The 19,690-nt window shown below is 37.1% G+C and overlaps 1 protein-coding gene across 1 annotated transcript in view; it reads left to right on the forward strand.

Moving 5' to 3' along the window:
* The window catches only part of TMEM135 (transmembrane protein 135), a 159,411-nt gene that overhangs the window by 8,112 nt on the left and 131,609 nt on the right, over nt 1–19,690 (forward strand). Inside the window, exons 2-3 of the mRNA XM_041414155.1 lie at nt 2,310–2,437; nt 7,854–7,946. Of these exons, the coding sequence (XP_041270089.1) occupies nt 2,310–2,437; nt 7,854–7,946 (221 nt within the window). The remainder of the gene's footprint in view (nt 1–2,309; nt 2,438–7,853; nt 7,947–19,690) is intronic.

Consider the following 19,690-nt stretch of genomic DNA (forward strand, 5'->3'; position numbering starts at 1 on the left):
TCTTCTTCCATTCTTTCTGCTATTGGCATCCACTGCTAAGCCTTGACCTGCGCATTTATTGTAAGAATTTGGTTTTCATCACAGTGTTCTCCCAGCTGATTTGAGTGAAGTGTATCCCAGTGGGAGCCATGAACTGCTGCATTCTGACATCAGATTTCGTAATCCTTCTGCACTTGAATAACACTTTTCTGAAATGTGTGGCACTGATAGGGACAACAGAATGGTATCCTGAAATATCTGGTTTTTTTTCCATGTAATCACATCACTGGTAGTAGAAGAGTAGAGCTCTATAGTTCGCTCTTGCCTGCTTCAGCCTTACACAATATTTAGCTTTGTTGATGTCTATAAACAGTTAGAAAATTTAAGATTTTATAAGATTTTAGTTTGTTTGTTTTTGTTTTTTTGTCTAGTTTTGTTGTTTGTGTATGCATGAAGCTCTATTGCTCTCACACATATTTCTCTTTCAATTAGTGTGAGCAATTTTCTTTGCAATGGTTTGTGTGTTATTGTTTCTGGCTCTTTTCTGTTTTTTATTTGGGAGTAGCATAGTAAAGAGAAGGCAGAGCAGAAATTTACATTAATCTAAAACTTCCTGGAGACATTACAGAAGTAAATTTCGGAATTTGATTTGACGTTAATTTATAAGATACCAATCTTTCCATGGTACACTTCTTACACTTTGGTGTGAGGGAGCAAGGCTTCATGCTTTGGTATAAGGGCTGTGTTCTTAAAAAAATGGTTATTTTGTTCCAGTGTTCATGTCCTTCCTACAATATGCTAGAAATAGCTGAGTGGGTTGCAACCAGTTATCTGGCATTTAGACTACGTTAAGACTTTCCTTCAGCAGAAAAATTATCTGGATTGCATTATTGCCTAATCCACTATGCTCAAAGCAGTCTTGACACTTGATTAAGTAATGTGTAAATCTGTTTTCAGAGGTTTGTTCATGCATGGATTTCTTCTTAATCCTTAGTTCAAGCTTCATTTTGGAAAGAAGATTTTGGCAGAACTTTCCAAACTAACGCGGTTAGTTTTAGTAGAATCCTGAGCCCATTTCTGATTCTAAAACATTTACTTGCTATTCAGCGGGCAATGCTTGGGAAGACTACCTCCCTCTCACAACCAGGACTTTGAGATGTGCTGGGAGTATGGATTTGACAGGATCTCTCTCTTTCTTCTCATCAGCACTAGCAATATGAAGCTTGCTCTGTTTGGAACTTCTCTAAGCATTGATCAAAAACTCAGTCCAGTTTTGATAGTCTCAGGGAAATCAGTGCGGCTGAAGATAATAATGCTTGTAGAAAGAAAAATTGTCTCATGTTACACTCAAAGTGTACTTTCCTGGAGTTGTAAGAGCACACAGGCTGGTGGGACCTTAGGTGGCCCTGAGGTGCTTGAGGACTTTTCTAGTTAAGTTTCAAGGGTCTCCAGCGGTGGAGAGTTCACAATCATTTTCAGCAACCTCCTCCAATATTCAGCCACCCTCAAATGAAAACTTGTTTTTCTTTAGGTGTAACCAGAGTTTCCCATACTTGAGCTTGTCTGTTGCCTCTTGTAGCCCGGGGTACCTCTGAGGCAAGCGTGGTTTGCTACATCTTCCTGTTACCTAATTGCAGAATTTCTGTAGCCTAAAAAAAGTTTGAGAACCTTTACTGTTTGAGTCATTAAATAAACTATTCTTTATAATACCTGGGACATACATTAAATGGAACAAAAAGAATATTTATTCTTTAGATTGAACCTGTTTTCTGCTATAGGCAGTTTTTTAGGTAATATACCAATTTTGTGAAATATGTCAGGAATGTGTTGTTTTCCCAGGAGATGGTGAACATTTTTTGAGGACTTAGTTATTTAATTGGTATAGAAAACCTTTAAAAATACATCACCACTTCAGAGACACTGTGTAAGGCGTGTATTTGGATTACTTTAGTGATAGTCTGACCATAATTATGTGATTGTCCAGTTGTCTTAAAGATAAAACTCTGTAGATATATCAACATCTTAAAAGTTTTGATATCTGGCAGACAATGTTTCTGACAATTATGGCCAACGTTAGCAAGGTAATAAAATTCCTCCTATACTTCCTATTTCATATTGCTTGATGTATTTCCTGGTATAAATACTGTGACATGTAGAACAAGTTCAAAGCAAATCTTTGTGGTATTGTCCATAAAGTTTAATAGGCTTTGTTTTACTACTTAAGTGGGCATGCCTCATTTTCCCTTCTTCTATTTCTTTACCATGTGCAAAAAGTGCCTAACTGAATTAACGTTTGTCCTCCATTTTTTTTTTCTTCCCTTCTCCCTTAGATTGCAGCTATTCTCAGGAAACGAAAACTTGACTATTATTTGTACAAACTGCTGCCTGAGATCTTGCAGTCAACTTCCTTTCTGACAGCAAATGGGACCTTGTATATTGCTTGCTTTTGCATTCTAAGGTTGGTATACTATCCTAAAAATGAAATGTAATAAAGCTATTTTTGTGCAACTTTTCAATTTGTATAATAATATTTCTCTTTCTTTAATTGGCTTGTTTGTAATGCTTTGAAATAAGAAAAGCTACAGCAATCATCTTGATTTCTGATTTTACCATTTGAATATGAAACTTTGCTTTTTAAAAATTACTTTATTCTCATTTTTGTAGTCTTCTAAATGAGTAAACAAGTCAAAGTATCCACTTTGCTTCTTTTTCTCTGTTTTACAGATTCAAAATACATTGTTGCAGGAAATGAAAATAAATTCTAGAGGGCAATTAAAAGGCCTAATCTTTCTTTCCTAGAAATAATTGACATAATTTGATATTGGTTTCTGTTTTCCTCATGCAGAAGCTGTGGTAACTTTTAATTATATTGAACTTTATCCAGCCATCCAAGTTTGTACTTTTCCTTATGATCATAAATGAAGGAAATCCCAGCATGGCCTCTGGGATTCTGTAAGATACAGACTTGCTCTGAAAAATGAGCATAAAAAGCACCTCTGTATTCTGTTTCCAGCATATATTTCAAGAAACTATCAGGATAGTCAAAAACTAAAAGTTGTTTTTTATTAATAGATTATGCATTTATTGTAAGAGATGTTACACATAGACGTGTAAAGCCCACAGTAGCTATGAATGTTTGAAAGTTAACTCACAGCATACTCACCAGCCCCTCTAAAAGATAAACCCCTTATGCCCTAGTTCTAAATCTGTTTAGAGGCCTCTCAACTTTCCTTCAAAGGTGGAGGAGAAGGCAGAGAAGAAGAGGAGCTGGCTGAGGAGCCATGGCATGCTTTTCAAGTAAATAATTCTCAGAGTTCAAAGTGAATCTCTAAGTAATGAGCTCTAAAGAATATGATGTTTTCTAGCAATTTAGGTTGTATTAATATTGATTTATCTTTATTCCTCTGAACTACAGAGTGCTGTTCCTTATTCTGCCATGTATTTGCCTGTAAACCCGCAGTGCTTTATTCCAATGCTGTAGTTAAATGTTATTCTCTAAATTAAGCTGTAAAGTAAGTTTTAAGTTGTATGGTTTTCAGCAGTTCCTCTTACAGAGGATATTAGCCATCTAGCAGATCTGTGACCATTCCTGTGCTGATCAGTGAAGTAGGTAAGAAATTAGTGTCTTACTCTGGCATGGCATCACTTTCACCTGTGTGAGCATAGCAGTTTAAGCTGTTCTGACCTCCAGAACAGCATGGCCAGATGCAGGCTGGGTAATGGAAATGCTGCCTAGCCCAGGTGCCCTCCAAGTCCCCTTGAAGCATTGTTTGGGTTGACCTAGGTCAGAACCATATAAAGGACAATTCCAATGATTAAATGTGACAGGAAACACATGTAAGTGCTTACCCTGCCATTCATACAGTTGTGCTGCACAGTATCCAACCAACATCTTGGTAGGTGTACATGCTTTTTCTCTTGCAAAGGGATGCCCCTGAGGAGTGAACAGGTGCAGCAGAATCCTTGATGGCAGTCTCTGCGCACTGCCCACCACTAGCAATTGCAGGACTTGCAACTAAAAAGTTGTTGGCTAGAGTGCTGATTGAAACTGGGGAACTGAAATCACTAATAGAGGCAAAACAAGCGTTTAAGGCAGCCATGGTCATGGTGCCTGTTGAAGTACATGAATGTCCAGATATAGTGAGAATTTTGCAGCTTTTCTGTCCAAAATGAAATTCAGAGCCTCAGCAATTGAGCTATTAAATTACATTTCAGAAAACAATGGATAACATGATTGTTATTCATGTTATGTATCAGAGAAGAAATACTTTCCAAACTTGTATCCTTTGAAGAATGGGTACATTCCTGGTGATGATCTACTTGGTGCATTTTCCATGTATTCCCAGGTGCCTGTGATAAGAACACTTGCTAGGACTCTCAAGAAGAAAGGTCCTCTGTCTTCCAGGAATTAGTAAATTATTAGGAAGTAGTTAATATATGTGAAACAAAACAAGGCATAAAGAATTGGTTTGCATAGTAGAAAGAAGTTGCCAGTGGAGTTCCTGTTATGTCCTTTTGTTTTGGGAATACCTAAGAAATCTGGAAGAGGGGCTGAACACTAGTATGAGAGATTGTGTAAGATTATTTAGGGTACAGAAATCTAAAACTGACTGTCATCAATTTCAGAAAGATCTGTTGATTAAAATAACTTCGGAAATTTGACAGAGAAAAGTGCACAGTAAGAAAGCAGATCTGTCCTTACTCAGGGACGGGCTTTAAACTGGCTGCTGTTTATCAGGAGGGTGTTTGAGGGTCATTATGTGTAGGTTCTTTGAACAGGTCACTTCAGCACTTGAATATGGTCAAGGAGCTGACTGAGTAGTGTTTGGAGAAAAAAAATGAGACTGCACTAGGAAGCTGAATTGAGTACATGACACCTTTACAAACTGAGCTCTGTATGCCTTTTTAAGAGTTTGTCCTAAGATCATAATGTTGAAAAGTCATTCACTTGAAATGTACTTAATATCTTGTATTTAATATACTTGTCTTGCAGCTTGAGTCATATAAGCTTGCTTCTCTCACCTGCTCTTGGGTGGTTGATGGAGGATGGAAATGTCAGCCTTCAGTCCTTTATTTTTAAGCAGTTTGTGTCTTTTTTAATGTTTATGTTTTCTTAATGTTTTGATTGAAGTTGTATTCTTCTTTGAACTTACTGTTGTGTGATACAGTGTACTTCCTTCAGTGGCCCCTGAGAGCAAGAGTAGGGGTATGTGATTATCTAGGCCAGAAGCATTTTAAACCATCAAAGAAATACCAGTACCTCTGTTTCTGCATAATTGACCTGTGTATTTCTGGAGTTGATATGCAACCATGAAAAGACATTGTTTGAGGCTGTGAAGATCTAGATGCTCTCCACCTGGTTCTAGATAGTGATGAGAGATTGGATGTGATAGATTTGTAGTATAGGATATATGCTGCAGTTTTTATCTGTTTTTGCTTCAGAGGTGTATTGTAGCAGCAGCAGTAACTCAGAATTGTCCAGCAAGCCCTGTGCAGTTGATTGTTCTTGACCTCCTGCAGTTCTAGACCAAAACAATGGAGTAAGGGTTTATAGCTGGACATGTTAACTCATATTTACTGTAGTTTCTTCATTTCAGCTAGGAAAAACTACCAAAATTGAAACTGATGAAAATAACTCTTAGGGATGTAAAGCTTTAGGCAAGAATGTGGAATATAAAATTATTGCAGGCATTGTTTAATACTCTCATCATTTCACAGGTGGGTAAAATCCCAAAAATATCTAAGTCCAATGTCAGCAATGACTTAGGCAGTGGGTAGATGTTCTTGTTTTAGGAAAGATTGCCAAGGTAACTTGACTGGCTTTCTTTTAGCTCCTGTTTTTTTTTGTGTGGTGAATTAGGGTCTATGTACAGGCTGCTCTGTTGGCAGAGCAGTGAGAGTGATGATCTCTGTTAAGGATGTGTCACAGTCCAGCTGGGGATTGTAATCTCTTCCACTGGTGAGATCCAGCAGACTACATCTGTCTGGGCTGCAGATGGATGTGCTGGGTTCCTGTGTTGACAGGCATTGCATCTGTTAAATGAAAGGTGTGATTTTTAGGGTTGTGGTTCAATTACATGTAAAACCTCACAAAAACATGGTTGCATTAGTCTATTAACTAGAGTAATTAAGTTTGTCCATGTACAGCTTGTAGATTAAGGAATTAGGTGCTTGACCTGAAAGAGCTCCTCGTTCTTACTCCAATTTCTATCCATAGAACATGTGAAAATAACCATGCAAGTAATAACAAAATCTAATTTTCATTTACTTTAGTAGAAGTTTAAATGTTTCAGTTAGTGACTGTACATTTTTATTTCCACTGAACTTTATTATGTAAAATGTGTTACTGTTGTTTCCGAAATCTTGTCAAACCAAACATCCAAGCATTTGTAAAAGGATTCTAAACCATGCCAAAAGAACAAATTACTGTTTCTTTCCCACAGAAAAGGCATTTGTTCTGTTACTTAGCAGGTGTGTCTGGTAAGATGTGTTCATACTTATTAAGATGCTTAAAATGACTTCCCTGAAACTTCATACAGTAATTACTTTCTGAGAGAGTCCTAATAATGAACTTTAGCTCCTGCAGCATTTGGCGTTGTCATCCTGAGAAATTATCCTTTTGCAGCCGTGGGAATGAGCAGTGTGTGTAATTGCCATTACATCACTTGCTGCTGATACACTGGCTCTCTTTTCACTTATGAACATAAGCTGGCATTGCTCGCTGTAATGTTATTTTTGTAGAACTATGAGATGAGGCTGCTCATGCCTTTGACGGCAAGAATGAGAGTGAGCTAATCAGGTGGTGTTGATTAATTATCTTTGTTCTGTCTTCTGTGTCAACATGAAATTTTGTCTAAGAAAGTGTCCTCTTCTACCATGTATGTGTTTGCCATTTTGTTGGTTTAGTTTGTTTGCTGTGTTTTTAGAAGGGTAGACTCCATTGTTATCCTTTGTTTTCTCACTGATGGTGCTTGTCATCTGAGCAGCATTGGTATAATTGAAGTATGTTTATTATCATGCTACCAAATGTCACAACTCTGGTTCTTGTTTGCCCATGATTGGCCTGAATAAGTTTGAAGGTGCAGACCAAACATGGTGGGTGACATTGTGTCTGGCATGCAGTTTGGATTTCTTCCTTTAATAATGACCAATTTATAGAAAGATTTTCTTAGATATTGCCGTTTGTGTAACTTTTTTTAAAATTCTTATTGTTGAAGGAATTTTGGTAGTTGAAATTGTTTGAACTCTAAAAGAAGTCCAGATCTAGCTGCCAAAAATGAGAGCCTTCCCAGCTTCCCTTCCAGTAGTACTGGAAATTCACTGTTGCTTCCACTTGTAATGTAGAGACTGACTCCTTGGCTTACTGTAAATGTACTTTCCTGTTTTTAGCATCAGTGGATTGTCTGTTTGGAGTGTGGCATGTATTATAATTATTTGATTTGATTTCTGTCTCACCTGAGTGCATCGCTGCGTTCCACATGGCAGATCTTCCTGAACATCCTACTTGTATTTGGACAAGTAGCAAAGAGATCAGTGGCTATAAGGTCTTTTAGGAGATTTTTCTGTAATTAGTATCTGCAACTTTTCAAAAATGTCTATTGGAAGGCACCAATTTCCTGGAAGAAAAGTAGCCACTTAAATGAAATTAATACATTGATGAAGTCTTTCAGGAATTTATTTATGAAGCACTTTGGGAATTCCTCTGAGAATTATCCAACTGTAAAAATACAACAATTAGTGTTTATTAGTAATTATAGATTAATGTAAGAAGACAGAATTAATACATCATTTGTAATTTTATAATACAGATAAAATACAGTGTGGTGCATGAATGTTCCATTTGCATGTAATATGTGTCTAAATTACTTTTTCAGGAAGATACTTGGAAAATTCTACTTTTGGTCTCCTGGCTTTGGTGCAGCTTTACCTGCTTCTTACATGGCTATTCTCATTGAAAGGAAAAGCAGGTAGGGTTTGTGTTTATGGATTTTCAGTTTAATATAATAATGTTTCTTGTTTTGGTTGTTTGATGATTGACATTTGACAGTTCAGTGGCCTTATTTCAGAGTGCTGGAAATACAGTTCATCTGAAATAATGTTGTTTTGCAACCTTAAATTTAAATCTAGAAAGCTACGGTGAAAAAACGCTTTACAAACATGCAGTTTCAAGTTTGTGGTTTGTTTTGTTTAATGAGCAGTTGCATTGCTCAGTATTTCCTGATAAAACTTGGTTTATCAGGGCTTCCTAATGAAACTATGGTTTTGTTCTTGTTTGTTTTTTAAAATATAATTTGAGCCATGTTTGTAATTAGTCACAGAGAAGAGAATGCTAATGATTTGAATTAAGAATGGGACATTAGTTAAGATGGAGGAATGACAGGATGTTGTGGAGAAAACCATGGGTTGAAATAATTCAGATTGGATTAAATGTAGTGGTACAGAAAGCAAAGCCTTTCACTTAAGGAGAGGTGCTGAAGTTCATCTGTCAGAGGTAAGTTCATTATGAAAGTATTAAGAGGGGGAAGAAAACTCTAAGTAATCCGAGGATAGCCCAAAGCTGCCATTTGTTATGTGCCCAGGAAGATGGCAGATGAAATCCCGGCTTGGAAGGTTTTATTGTTGGAAATCCAACTCAACTTATGTCAGTAGCTTGTATAAATAGTGTCAGTTACAATACTTTCTTAATTTACTGTGGAGTGAGATGCTTTAGACATCTAGTTAGTAAGTTTAATTTAAAGAAGAGAAGGTAAAAGAAGGGTAAAGTAAAAGATTACTCTTTTTAAAAAGATAGTGAAGGAGGTACTAGAGGTGGTGTGAATGCACTTTTGATTACTGTGGATGTCTGAAATTTCCTTAAGCAGTCATGTAAAACTAATGGCAAATGTGTATCATTGTGTTGTTGACTCACTGTCAGGCCCCATTCCTGAAATTCAGCTGTGGAGTAAGCAAATCTCATGTGAAGTTCTATGTATGTCAAAGTTCTATCCTTTTAAAAGAGAGCCATTGTTTTTGAAGATTTAGGATGTGTAAGAGTTTCTGGAAGTATGGGAGCACTTCTAAATCACTTTCTTTAATGTAATTATAGAGAAAATAATCATAATCAAATTACCAAATAATCATAATCAAGTTACCAAATAAGTTAATTATCTTTTCATAATATCTTCTTTTTTTCTCTCTAGCTGACTGATTTTCATCTTGAAGTAATTACTTTTAAGAGATTTGATACATTTTAGTAGAACTTTATCTAGATACTTAAACTCCAGCCCTGCTGTTGGTATCAGAGTATCATTTTGGGGTGAGAGCAAATGTATTTTCTGCCTTTTATCAGTGGTAGCCTGGGCTTAACTTTTCCTACAAACTTGTTACAATGTGAAGCTTTTCTGTGCCAGACTTCTGATATTTCTAGGTAACATTAAAGAGGAAGAAATCAAGCTGGTTGTCAGTCTGTGACCTTCTTGTACCTTTCAGAATATTTGTGAGTGGAGAGTTGAAACTGCTTATGAGACCAAACCTGTACAAGGTTGTCGTATTACAGCAGAGCAACTATGAGAAAGTTGCAAAGCTACACTTTTTAAGAGTAACAAAAAAAGTAGGCAAACAAATTTTATATTAAATGGGTTTTTCTAGACTTGTTTGTGGCAATGTATGGAAGCTCTGACATGTTAACAGGATTCTATTTAGGATCTGAAACTTCAAGGAAATGAAAGTCGAAATAGACTGTCATTTCCACATACTAGAAATAGTATGTGGAAATGACAAAAATATATTGGTACAACACGTATGCAGTGAATGATGCTAGAATACTTAATTTCTGTAGGGTTATTCCCCTTTCTGTCAGAATCCATGATGTGTGACCTAGAGATATTTTGCCTAAAAAATCACATTATTAGTGAAAATGTGGGGTCATTGTTCTTAATGAAAGAAATTGCTAAAAGATGTCAAGAGGTATTTGAAAGTTAAGGTTTTTTTTAAATACAAAGTTGTTTGGTATGTTCTCAGATGGCAGTTATGTATAATGTGCAAAATGCTGCTGCTGACAGTGAAATATGACTTTCTGATTTCACATCTGTTTGTCTGTTAGCTTCTGTTACAGGCAAAATCAAATTTTAATAGACTCAAAGTCCCTTAGGAAACTGATGTTTCACATGGAGACACAGGGGCATTTTCAGTTATCTGCTGAGCAGCTTAGAACAAATTGTAGTGAAAAATCAGGGAAGTGGGAAAAAGTCCTGATTTGAGTTCATAAACCTATCTGTAGCCCTTCAAATTGCTACTAGCAGCTGGCAGCAACATTGAACTTAATCACTTAATCTGTTCCCAAGTGGATACCCTATTTTAAGTACCTCACTGGCATTTTCTTGCTCAGTGTCCTTGTCAGTCCTGAACTTGGGAACTGCAGGCTTATAAATCAGATTTTCTTCCAAGTGTTGCTGTTCTTGTGTGCCAGCCTTGTAGTATGTAATTCATATGGAAGAATGGGAAAAAGAGATTGATAGATTGGTTAGGTGCCTTATAATCCTGAGGAGGAACATGTTTTCCAATGTGTTACAGAATTAGTTTGATTGTAGATTTTGTCTGTGTTATATGTAATTACAGATTTGCAGGACACTGGCAATGAAGAGGGGAGGTGACATTGCATAGATTCTTCAAACAGACTCAGGAAATGCTCTGCACTGTATTCTGCTCCTACAGGTCTATAAAGATATAAATGGCACATTAATATGTCCATGTGTATTCTATGTGGTGACCATAAAATAAGTTTTCCTGTCTATGAAAACTAGTTTATCAGGATCTGTGGAAAGGCCAAGGAATAAAAACACTTCTTAACTTTTCTTTTATATGTATCCATAAATGTTCTGTCAGATTATTGAAAGAGAACTGGTCACATTATTATGATTAAGTAATGTTTTGATAAAAAATTGTTTCTTAGATAAGAGTTGGATTTGGATACATAAACATGGAGATTATGAATCTGCACATTGCAAACACATGTTCTATGCCTTTTGTCCCTTACCCCAGTAGGAGGAACTCAGAATTTTTCCCTTTTTCTAGAGCTCTCAAGCTTTGTGGATTGCCTTTTAGGGTTACGAGGAAGCGTTTTTACTGGCTCTAATTTGTTTTAATTGTCAATATTTTAGGCATTTTTAATGTTTATATTGTCATAATAGCTATGACTATATAATAATAAGCAAGCAAGCTTCTAATAGGTGCATTTGCATGATTATGCTTAAAAGAATATAATGTTCTTTGCAGTGAAACATGTTTTATAAAACATGTTTTATATCTTCTATTAAAGAAATGTGTGCAATTGTTTCATCACAGTTTTGTAGTATTAGACATCAAAGGCTGTCTTAATGTCTCCTCAAAAATAGAGATTATTCAGATCCTTTAATTTCATTGAGCTTCCTTAGGAAATCATTGCATTCATTTTATTAACCTTTGTATGGAGTTAACCATACAATTCTTGTTAGTTCCTACAGGTGTTATTACCAACTGGTGATAAGAAGCAATTTTATTTATAATTTTTAAAAAAGCATATTTTGGCTTCTCTTTGTAATTCCAAGTTACAGTCTCCTGTAATTTCTTTCAGCATCTATTAAATGATATCACCAATAATTGAACATACAGTAAGGAGGAGATATGCAGTTTGGAGTGAAAGACATGGCACTGACTCATTCTAGAAGTACTGAAACTGTTAGAAAGCAGGGAAGTAACTGAATATACTTGTTAAAATTGTTGTGAATCAAGCTGTTGAAATGTGATTTGAGACTTGGCTGAAGCCAGCCTGTTACTGGAAATCTGATTAGAGCAGTTGTACTTTGCTGACTTCTAAGACAAAAAAAGTACCACAGCTTGGTGGAGAACCTGTATTTAAGTCCTCTGTGATTACTTTATAGGAAAAAATTGTGTTCTCTTTAACTGTTTTGTAAATGTGCTGATATTTCAAAACCATTTTAAGTTGTGTTTTGCTAGTAGCTGAATGGCAAACTTCATTTTATTGGAAGTGTATTCTTGCTCAAGAAATCATGTATTAAGGAATTTCAAGAACTATAAAGCTTTAAGAGGGACGCAATTCCAATTTTAACTAAATTAATTGTCTTGTTGCCTGGCTGTTTTGGATTTTTTCCCTCCTGCCTTTTGTAACTAATGCTGGAGAAAGTTTAACTATAGCCACCTAAAATTTCTGTGGCATTTGTGAAGGGACACTTCTGGGGTTGCCCCTGCTCCCCCCTTAGGCTGCATTAATGTTTACATACTGGCTGTTAACGTTATAGCGGCGCCTGTCTCGTCGCTGCAGTTACGACTCTGTCACTGATGGTATTATAAAACTTGAGATTTAGGGCTTTTATAATTTGGTTGTAAAATCTTGCTCTGGGCAAGTATTTGTAATATGCTTTTAGTCGAAAAGTTTGGGTGTTTTTCATAAAAAAAAATCAGTATGCTGGACTCTTAGAAAAATATTTAAAGCACATGCATTTAAAAAGTAAAGCACTGCAACAGTGTGTGTTATGGAAGAGATCTATAGTTACACACACATATATTTAGTGTTTTTGGAAACAAAAGTATTGCTATGCATTGCTTGGAAAAGTGACAGAAATGTTTGTGTGAGAACAATGTGGAATTTTTACAGTGTATGTTAGTTCTGATGAAACTTTCAGTGCTGTTAGGATTATTTGCTTGCCATAACTGCCATTAGTCTAAACACAGTATAAAGGAGGCATATGGCAGTAATCATTAAAAATATACACTGTAAAGAAATACATGAATTTTGTAACTTTGTAACATTCAAATACAAATTTGTTGATATATATTTCTTTATAGAAGTGTAGTATATTTAGACTTGAGGTGACAATCTCCTTTCTCAGAAATGTTTTGTGGTTATTCAATTTGACGTGTTTTAGGGAAACAGATAAATCACCATTTTGATGGGGTGAGTAATCAAAACAAGTGAAAAAACTCTTTTAACACAGCAAGTGTTTTTGCAAGTTTTAGTCATACTTGCTACAGGTAAGAAATTGAGAAAGCAAGCTATATTGAGGGGTAATTATATATTCTTTGCATTGTAGTGAAAAAACTCTGGAGTTTGGATCAATGACATGAGTATTTTGTGGTGTAATCTGGTAAGGAGAGCTAGCAGGGAAACAAATTTTTTGGAATTGTACTCCTCTGGAGTGATTATTGCTGTGGAATGTGGAGCCAGGCTGTAGAAGTTACTGGGAAAGCTTTCTGTTTCTAAACAAAAATATGTTAAATTTCATTGTACTTCAACAACTGCCTTGGTGAGAGTCAGTGTTTGAGTATTGATGTTTTTATAGTAACCGTGCATAAGCATTTGAACATGTTTTGCTGCATGCTTGGAGGGCTGCTACTGTGCTGTAGTTATAGAACCATCTCATAAAATGTTTTGGATTGGAAGGGACCTAAAAGCTCTTCTAGTTCCAACACCCCTGCCATGGACAGAGATAAATTTTTCCACAAAAACATAGCTTTAACAGTTATCAGAAGAAGGGAAAACTGATCATTCTAGGCTGGGAGTGCAGAAGTCAGTCTGACAGATGCTGTGATGGTGGCGACACTGTGAATGGCAGGTAGCTCAGGATAGGCAGCTCTTGGGATATTTTTAATGGAAAAATCTGTGATAGGCTAGTATTTTAAACTAGAAGAATTGATGCTCTCTCTGAGAGTCATAACGTTGTTGATATATTCAGAGAGTTTTCTGTTTGTCTTACTATTATTGCATCATGCCTTAATCCTAGACGCAGTTTCTGGAGTTTTTTTGAACTGTTCTGTTAATTCAATATTAATAAAGTAAATTTTTAAGAACTGTCTTTTCTAAGTGCAGGAGCAGGCACTTCCAATGTATTGTGAGTCCAGCAAGTGAACCAGAAAATCAGTTTGGCTGAACAGTGAACAGCTCCTCGTGGAGCTCCAAAGGAAAAGAAAGCTGTGTGATCTCTGGAACTGAGGTCAGGCATAGAAAGAGTACAGAGTTGTGGTTTGCATGTGCAGGGAGAAGATTTGAAAGGCCAAAAAATCAATTAGAGTTGAAACTGGTCAGTGCTGTGTCTGACAACAGGGAAGGGCTTTTTAAAGTACATTAATAGCAAGGAAAAGTCTAAAGAAAACACATTGATACTTGTTGAAGGTGGTCACCTGACTAATACAGATGTAGGAAGAGCAGAGACTGTTTTTTGCTGCCATCTTTGATAACAATGGTAGACCTTGGCTGCTCAGTTCTTTGATTTGGAGGACCATGTCTGTCAGTACAATCCATTTGCAGACACTGAAATTGAAAGGAACCAGTTGTATCAGCTGGGTGTTCACAAGTCCATGGGGCCTGATGGGATTCATGCCAGAGTTCTGAAGGAGCTATTGGGTGTTGCAACAGGGCCCCTCTGTTACTCTGTGTACAGGAAGGGTCTGAGGGAAGACCCAATAAGCTATAGACCTGTTGGCCTAACCTCAGTTTCTGGAAACATTCTGAAAATTATTCTGGGTGATATTGAAAGGCATTTAATGGAACATCATGATCACCAGGCACAGTTAACGTGAGTTCACAAAGTGAACAAGACTTGTCCTGTTTTCTTATTTGATGTCCTTCTGTGACCCATCTAGTGGATGAGGGAAAGGCTGTCATTTAAATTGTAGCCATATTGTGAGCCTGTCCTGTGTGGAGGAGAAGGATGTCCTCTGTAGGTCATAGAAAGATGCTGTGTTACTGGCATGGTATAAAGTGTCTGCTCCATTTGTAAAAGTAGCTGCAGAGTAAAATTTGCTTTCTCTATATGAACTATGGAAACCACTTGGTTTACTGTGTAAAAAAGATCTTCTCTCCTGTATGGTGTTCTTAATTATTCCTGCAGCAAGTCTGTCCTTCATTCCTGCCCTATACTCTGTGATTCTGTGTATGCACATAAGATACAGGTATAATCCTTATACTTCTGGATAAAATAAGTGGTTGCACTCATCACTTGGACTTTTCTAACTATCTGAAATGTGTGTTTCTATTTCATACCAGTCATTTCTTTCCCACCAGTTGCCTGATTCACCATTATGTCTCATTACTGTCTCGATAACTGTCTTACACTGGATTTCATCCACTTGAGATAGCAAAAGTTTGGCAAGGCAAATTCTTTACTTGTGAACAGAGCAAGAAGGTTTATTGAGAATAAGTAACTACAGTTCCATACATGTGTAGTCAGTCCAGGTTATAAACGATCCAGGGTTCTGAAAAACTGTACTGTTTCTGCTTAAGTATTCAGCAACCAAGTTTAACATTCAGGCTGCAGCATTTGAATGCTGTAAAAATTTGGTTCAGCTTTTTTGTGTGGCAACTGAAGTCTTGCACAAGATGAAGAGCAGCAGAGCAGCTACAGCTTTATAGCTGACAATTCATTTTCAAGGATAACACAGGCAGAGAGGGAAGAATACTGGAAGATCCCATGTGAAATATATCTACCCAATTCTGGAGACACTGCAGAATGCATTGCAGCATCGGGATGAGTCTGTGGAGACTGGGTTTATTTTCTCTCTGTGCTATTAGAGTTAGGGCTGAGATGGATCATGCAGGACTATTTGGTTGCAATTGCTCAGTGGCCTCCAGATCTCTTGAGTTTTGGAAGGATTTACCAGCATAGGCTCAGCACCAGCCATGTGGCTGCTTCATGAAAGTAAAGACATCTTGGGCAGCACCCATTAAACTCTGGCCTATTCTATCAGTGTACGTGGGGCCAGCCTGGGTGAGCAAAGGGCAGTGCTAAGGTCAAGCAGCAAGCTCTGATAGGTCCCAGGTGACTGTGCAGATGCCTTCCTCTCTTTCTGCATGGCTCCATGAGTAACTGAGACTTGATTATAGTTTGATTTTTAAAAATTATTTCAAGAACCACTTTTGGCAAATCTGTTTCTGATATGTTCATTTTGTAGGCTGAAAACTTAGGTAAAAACGATTTAGTCATCTGCATAGTAGTATATTTTTGTATTCTTTGTTTTTCATCATTAGCCATAAAAAACCCAACAAAATTTGTAAAACTTACAGTCGTGTTGAAATGCTGACAGATAAAATGTTAAAATTCAGACTGCTGCTGAACATTGGACTATTCTGTGAGTCTGACTTTAATTCAAATGGCACAAACAGTGGATTAATTACTCTGTCCTGCCAGCTCAGCACTAGCATCGAGGACACACTCATTTGGACTTCCTTGACTTAAGCAAACACTTAATACATCTTCTGTGTCTGAATGCTTGTGTGTAATATGTAGCTCCCAGAGGGGGAATAATAAATACTCTGCTAGTATAGAATAAACTTCAGATGCTGCTTAGGTGAGCTGGCTTGAGTGCTGACATTTACCTGGCGAGATAATATCGATGCCTAGCATGCCCCTAGTGCAATGGCTGGAAGTCTTGGAGGGAACTTTGTGGTGCTGTATTCCTCAGGTCTGCTTGTAGGATATTGTTTTTAGATACTATAGATAAGAGCAGCTTAAGTATTTGTTTCCATGCAAGCCACACCTATAAACCCCTCTATAAAAGAACTGATTTTCTGGAGCCTCATTGTTCCTAAGGAACTAACGTCGCTGTTAGCTCCTGCAGCAGGAAAAGCATGAAGGTAAAGACTTAGAATGGTAGTGATTTGCTGTATTTAATCATGCGAAGCTTTTCTGTGGCAAAGATTACAGCACTATTCTTAGGCCAAACATCTTGCTTCCCCTTCCTGCCCTCTCCCCTCCACATCCTGGGACAGAAAATGACAGATTTTTATTTCCTTCAATAAGGAAATAAACACTGTGTGTTGTAGTGTTTCTTGTAATCTAATGGCATCTGTTCCAGATTGAATCCTTTTTGGTCAAGTGAGTGTATACCATTAAAACCTTCTCCTAAAGACAGTCTGTCTAAGAAGCAGGAACAGTGTCCATGGTATTAAAAGGCAAGCCTGGTATTAAACAGGTCTCATGAATTTGGGCCAATCGCAATCCAGACTGCTCCAGCTTTGGTGAAAGACTGGAACAATATGGACTGTCTGGTAGTGGAGCATAATTTGGTCTATGTGAAGGAATTTATATGGGCTCCATCTTGCTGCTTCAGTGATGTGTTTTTCCTTTTAAGCTCTTCGGTGTCTGTTATTCATTCCTTCTGAGCAACGGACTGAGGAACTAGCAAAAATGTTCCAGTATCAACTGTTGGCAATTTGAATGTTTGAGCTTAATGCCAGAAAATAGTAGGTTCAAACTGGACTTGGCAACAGTTTATTTCTGTCTTTGGTAGGTGAAATGTCTCATTAACGTCTCTCTGTAGTATCTGGCGCAGTTCATCATCCAGGACTGATGTCCTGCCAGGAACTGGCTTCTCAGTCAATAGGGATGTGTTGAAATGACAGTCAAACTTTTAGTGTGGTTTTCTTGCCTTTCTAGAGAAGGTTCACATTCGTTTCTGATGTTGCTGTTCCTTGGGACCCCTTGTGGGACCCCCATTACGGATGTAGGCACATTCCTAATAGACACGTTCTTCATCTGTCTTCTGAGTGATTAAATTAATAGTTCCTAACTGGATTTAAAGCCTGTTTTTAAAATTACTTAATAGGCTGTCATTAGAGGGTCTAAAGGGAGGGAAAAAAGCAAATGTCACTGTATGTTGACAAGTCTAACTCCATGCACTACTTCCCTTGGAAGTGCTAGTCTGCTGTTGCTGAACACAAGGGCATTTAGAAGTTAGTCACGCCATGTGAAAAACTTCAATAGTTACTTTTGCAGTTAGATTGATTTGTCAAATCAAATAGCTTTCTTATTTTTACAGATTGTTTCAGGTGCTTTGTAAACAGTATTATCCTATCACAAATGTAACATTATAACATTATGACTCTAAAGAGAAAATCAGTTCTAAACATGCAAACTCTACAATAGCTGTTAGTGTAACAGACTTGAAAAACAGTATCAGGCTGCTTAAGTCTTTTGAAACAGATGAAATAACTGATGATTTGAGTAGCTTGTCAAAAACTTGTGGACTGGACTGTCTCAAACTCGGCGCAGAATACAAATCGAAAAGGGAAGGCCAAGCATTCCAAGGGGCTTCTTGGGAAGCCTGTGGAGCTGCTTCTTGCTGAGCTGCTGTGTGCTGGTTTTTGAGATATGCAGGTAGGGTGTGGTTGAAGGGCTCTTAACTTGAGAAGGGCTAGAGGGTAGAGGCTGAGAAGAATACTGCATAAATTTCAGCTGGTATTGGGACAGCCCCAAGCTGTCAACTGAAGGAGTGACCTTATATGACAAATTTTTTCTCCTTCCTTCTCACTCTTAAAATACACTGAGTATATGTCCAAGGCCAGTGAATACTGGACATATTTTCAACTCTGAATTTTTTCCATGCCCTGTCCTGCTCTTCCTAATTTTTATTAACTATTCTGTCCGTAGTGTCCTATTTTACTTTGGAGTGGTAGTGATTGCCAACAGACTACATTAAACAATGACCTGCTGCTGCTGAGAGTGTCCAAAGCAGTTTTGTTCAAAAGTATTTGCTTTTGTGCCCCATGCTCATACCTTCCAGGAAGAGTGGCCAAACAGCCCATGCCCAGAAAGAACTGAGTGTTTTCTTTGTGATTGACTGAGCTGATTAAAAACAGTTCAGTGTTACTATCAACAGTCCAAAGAAATTGTTATTTGGGGCCTTACTTAACACTAGATAGACCTTCTGTACCAAGAATGTGAATAATTTAAAAAATCCCGAAATCCTTCATTTCTGTTCTTGAGGTTTGAATAATTTGTTTTTCTTCTGTTATCTCCCAGTCAGTCATTCTCTAATACTAATAAGCTATTTGGAATCTTTTTATCTCTTCATGGAATCTTGTGAGGTTAAATCACACTTTAATTAAGAGGTTTTTTCCCCTCTGTAGGTCAGCGTTTGTTTTTGCTCAGTAGATTCCATAGAGAAGGAAGAGGAAGGGAATAGTGAAAGAAAATCTGTATAAAATAGAGCATAAAGGAGTTTAAAAAAATTGAACTATAGATGTTATCTTGTGTTTCACTTTCTGGAAACTCTGTAGGAATTATTGGTACTAATTTAACTGGAATGTATAATTGTAGATATATTTTATTTTTGGCTTCTCTCCCGTTCCAGTTTTCTCATACCCTTTCTTTGGCATGTGTTCAAATCGTAGAACATATTGAGTTTATTTTGTTTCCTTTTAAGAACAATAAAATCTGCGTATTTGCATAAAACCATTTTGCTTAACATGTAATGTGCTTCAAGCAAGAATTACTGATTTACAGTTTTGAGCAATTTCAGTTTCTTCAGCTTGCAAAGTGTCTATTTCCTACTTTAAACAACCCAAAATATTGAAGGAAATTACTTTTGAAAAAAGTGGGTCATGAGTCCTTAAACTGTATATTTTTGAGATGAAATTCCAAATGTTATTTTTGTGCTAAGGACTTACCTACTGGTCTTTCCTAAGCTAAAAAGTTACCATGTTCTATTTTGAAAACTCACTGCTTAGGTCTGTTTTCATAATTTTCAGCGTTATTTTGAAAGCTTGTCTGTTCCTGCTGATTTTAAGTGAACTTTTGCACCAGGACTTTGCTGCTGACCTCTGGCTGTCAGTAGGAAATTGGTGGGTGTGAGAGATTAACGATACCCTAAACATAATCTGTAGTGCTTGTGTTATTACAGGGATGCAATCACAGGTCCACATCTATGCTGGGTTCGCTTGTGGTGTCAAGCTGCTGTA

The sequence above is a fragment of the Onychostruthus taczanowskii genome, unplaced genomic scaffold, assembly GCF_017590055.1.
Source record: "Onychostruthus taczanowskii isolate IOZ18803 unplaced genomic scaffold, ASM1759005v1 scaffold44, whole genome shotgun sequence".
NCBI classification, from domain to species: domain Eukaryota; kingdom Metazoa; phylum Chordata; class Aves; order Passeriformes; family Passeridae; genus Onychostruthus; species Onychostruthus taczanowskii.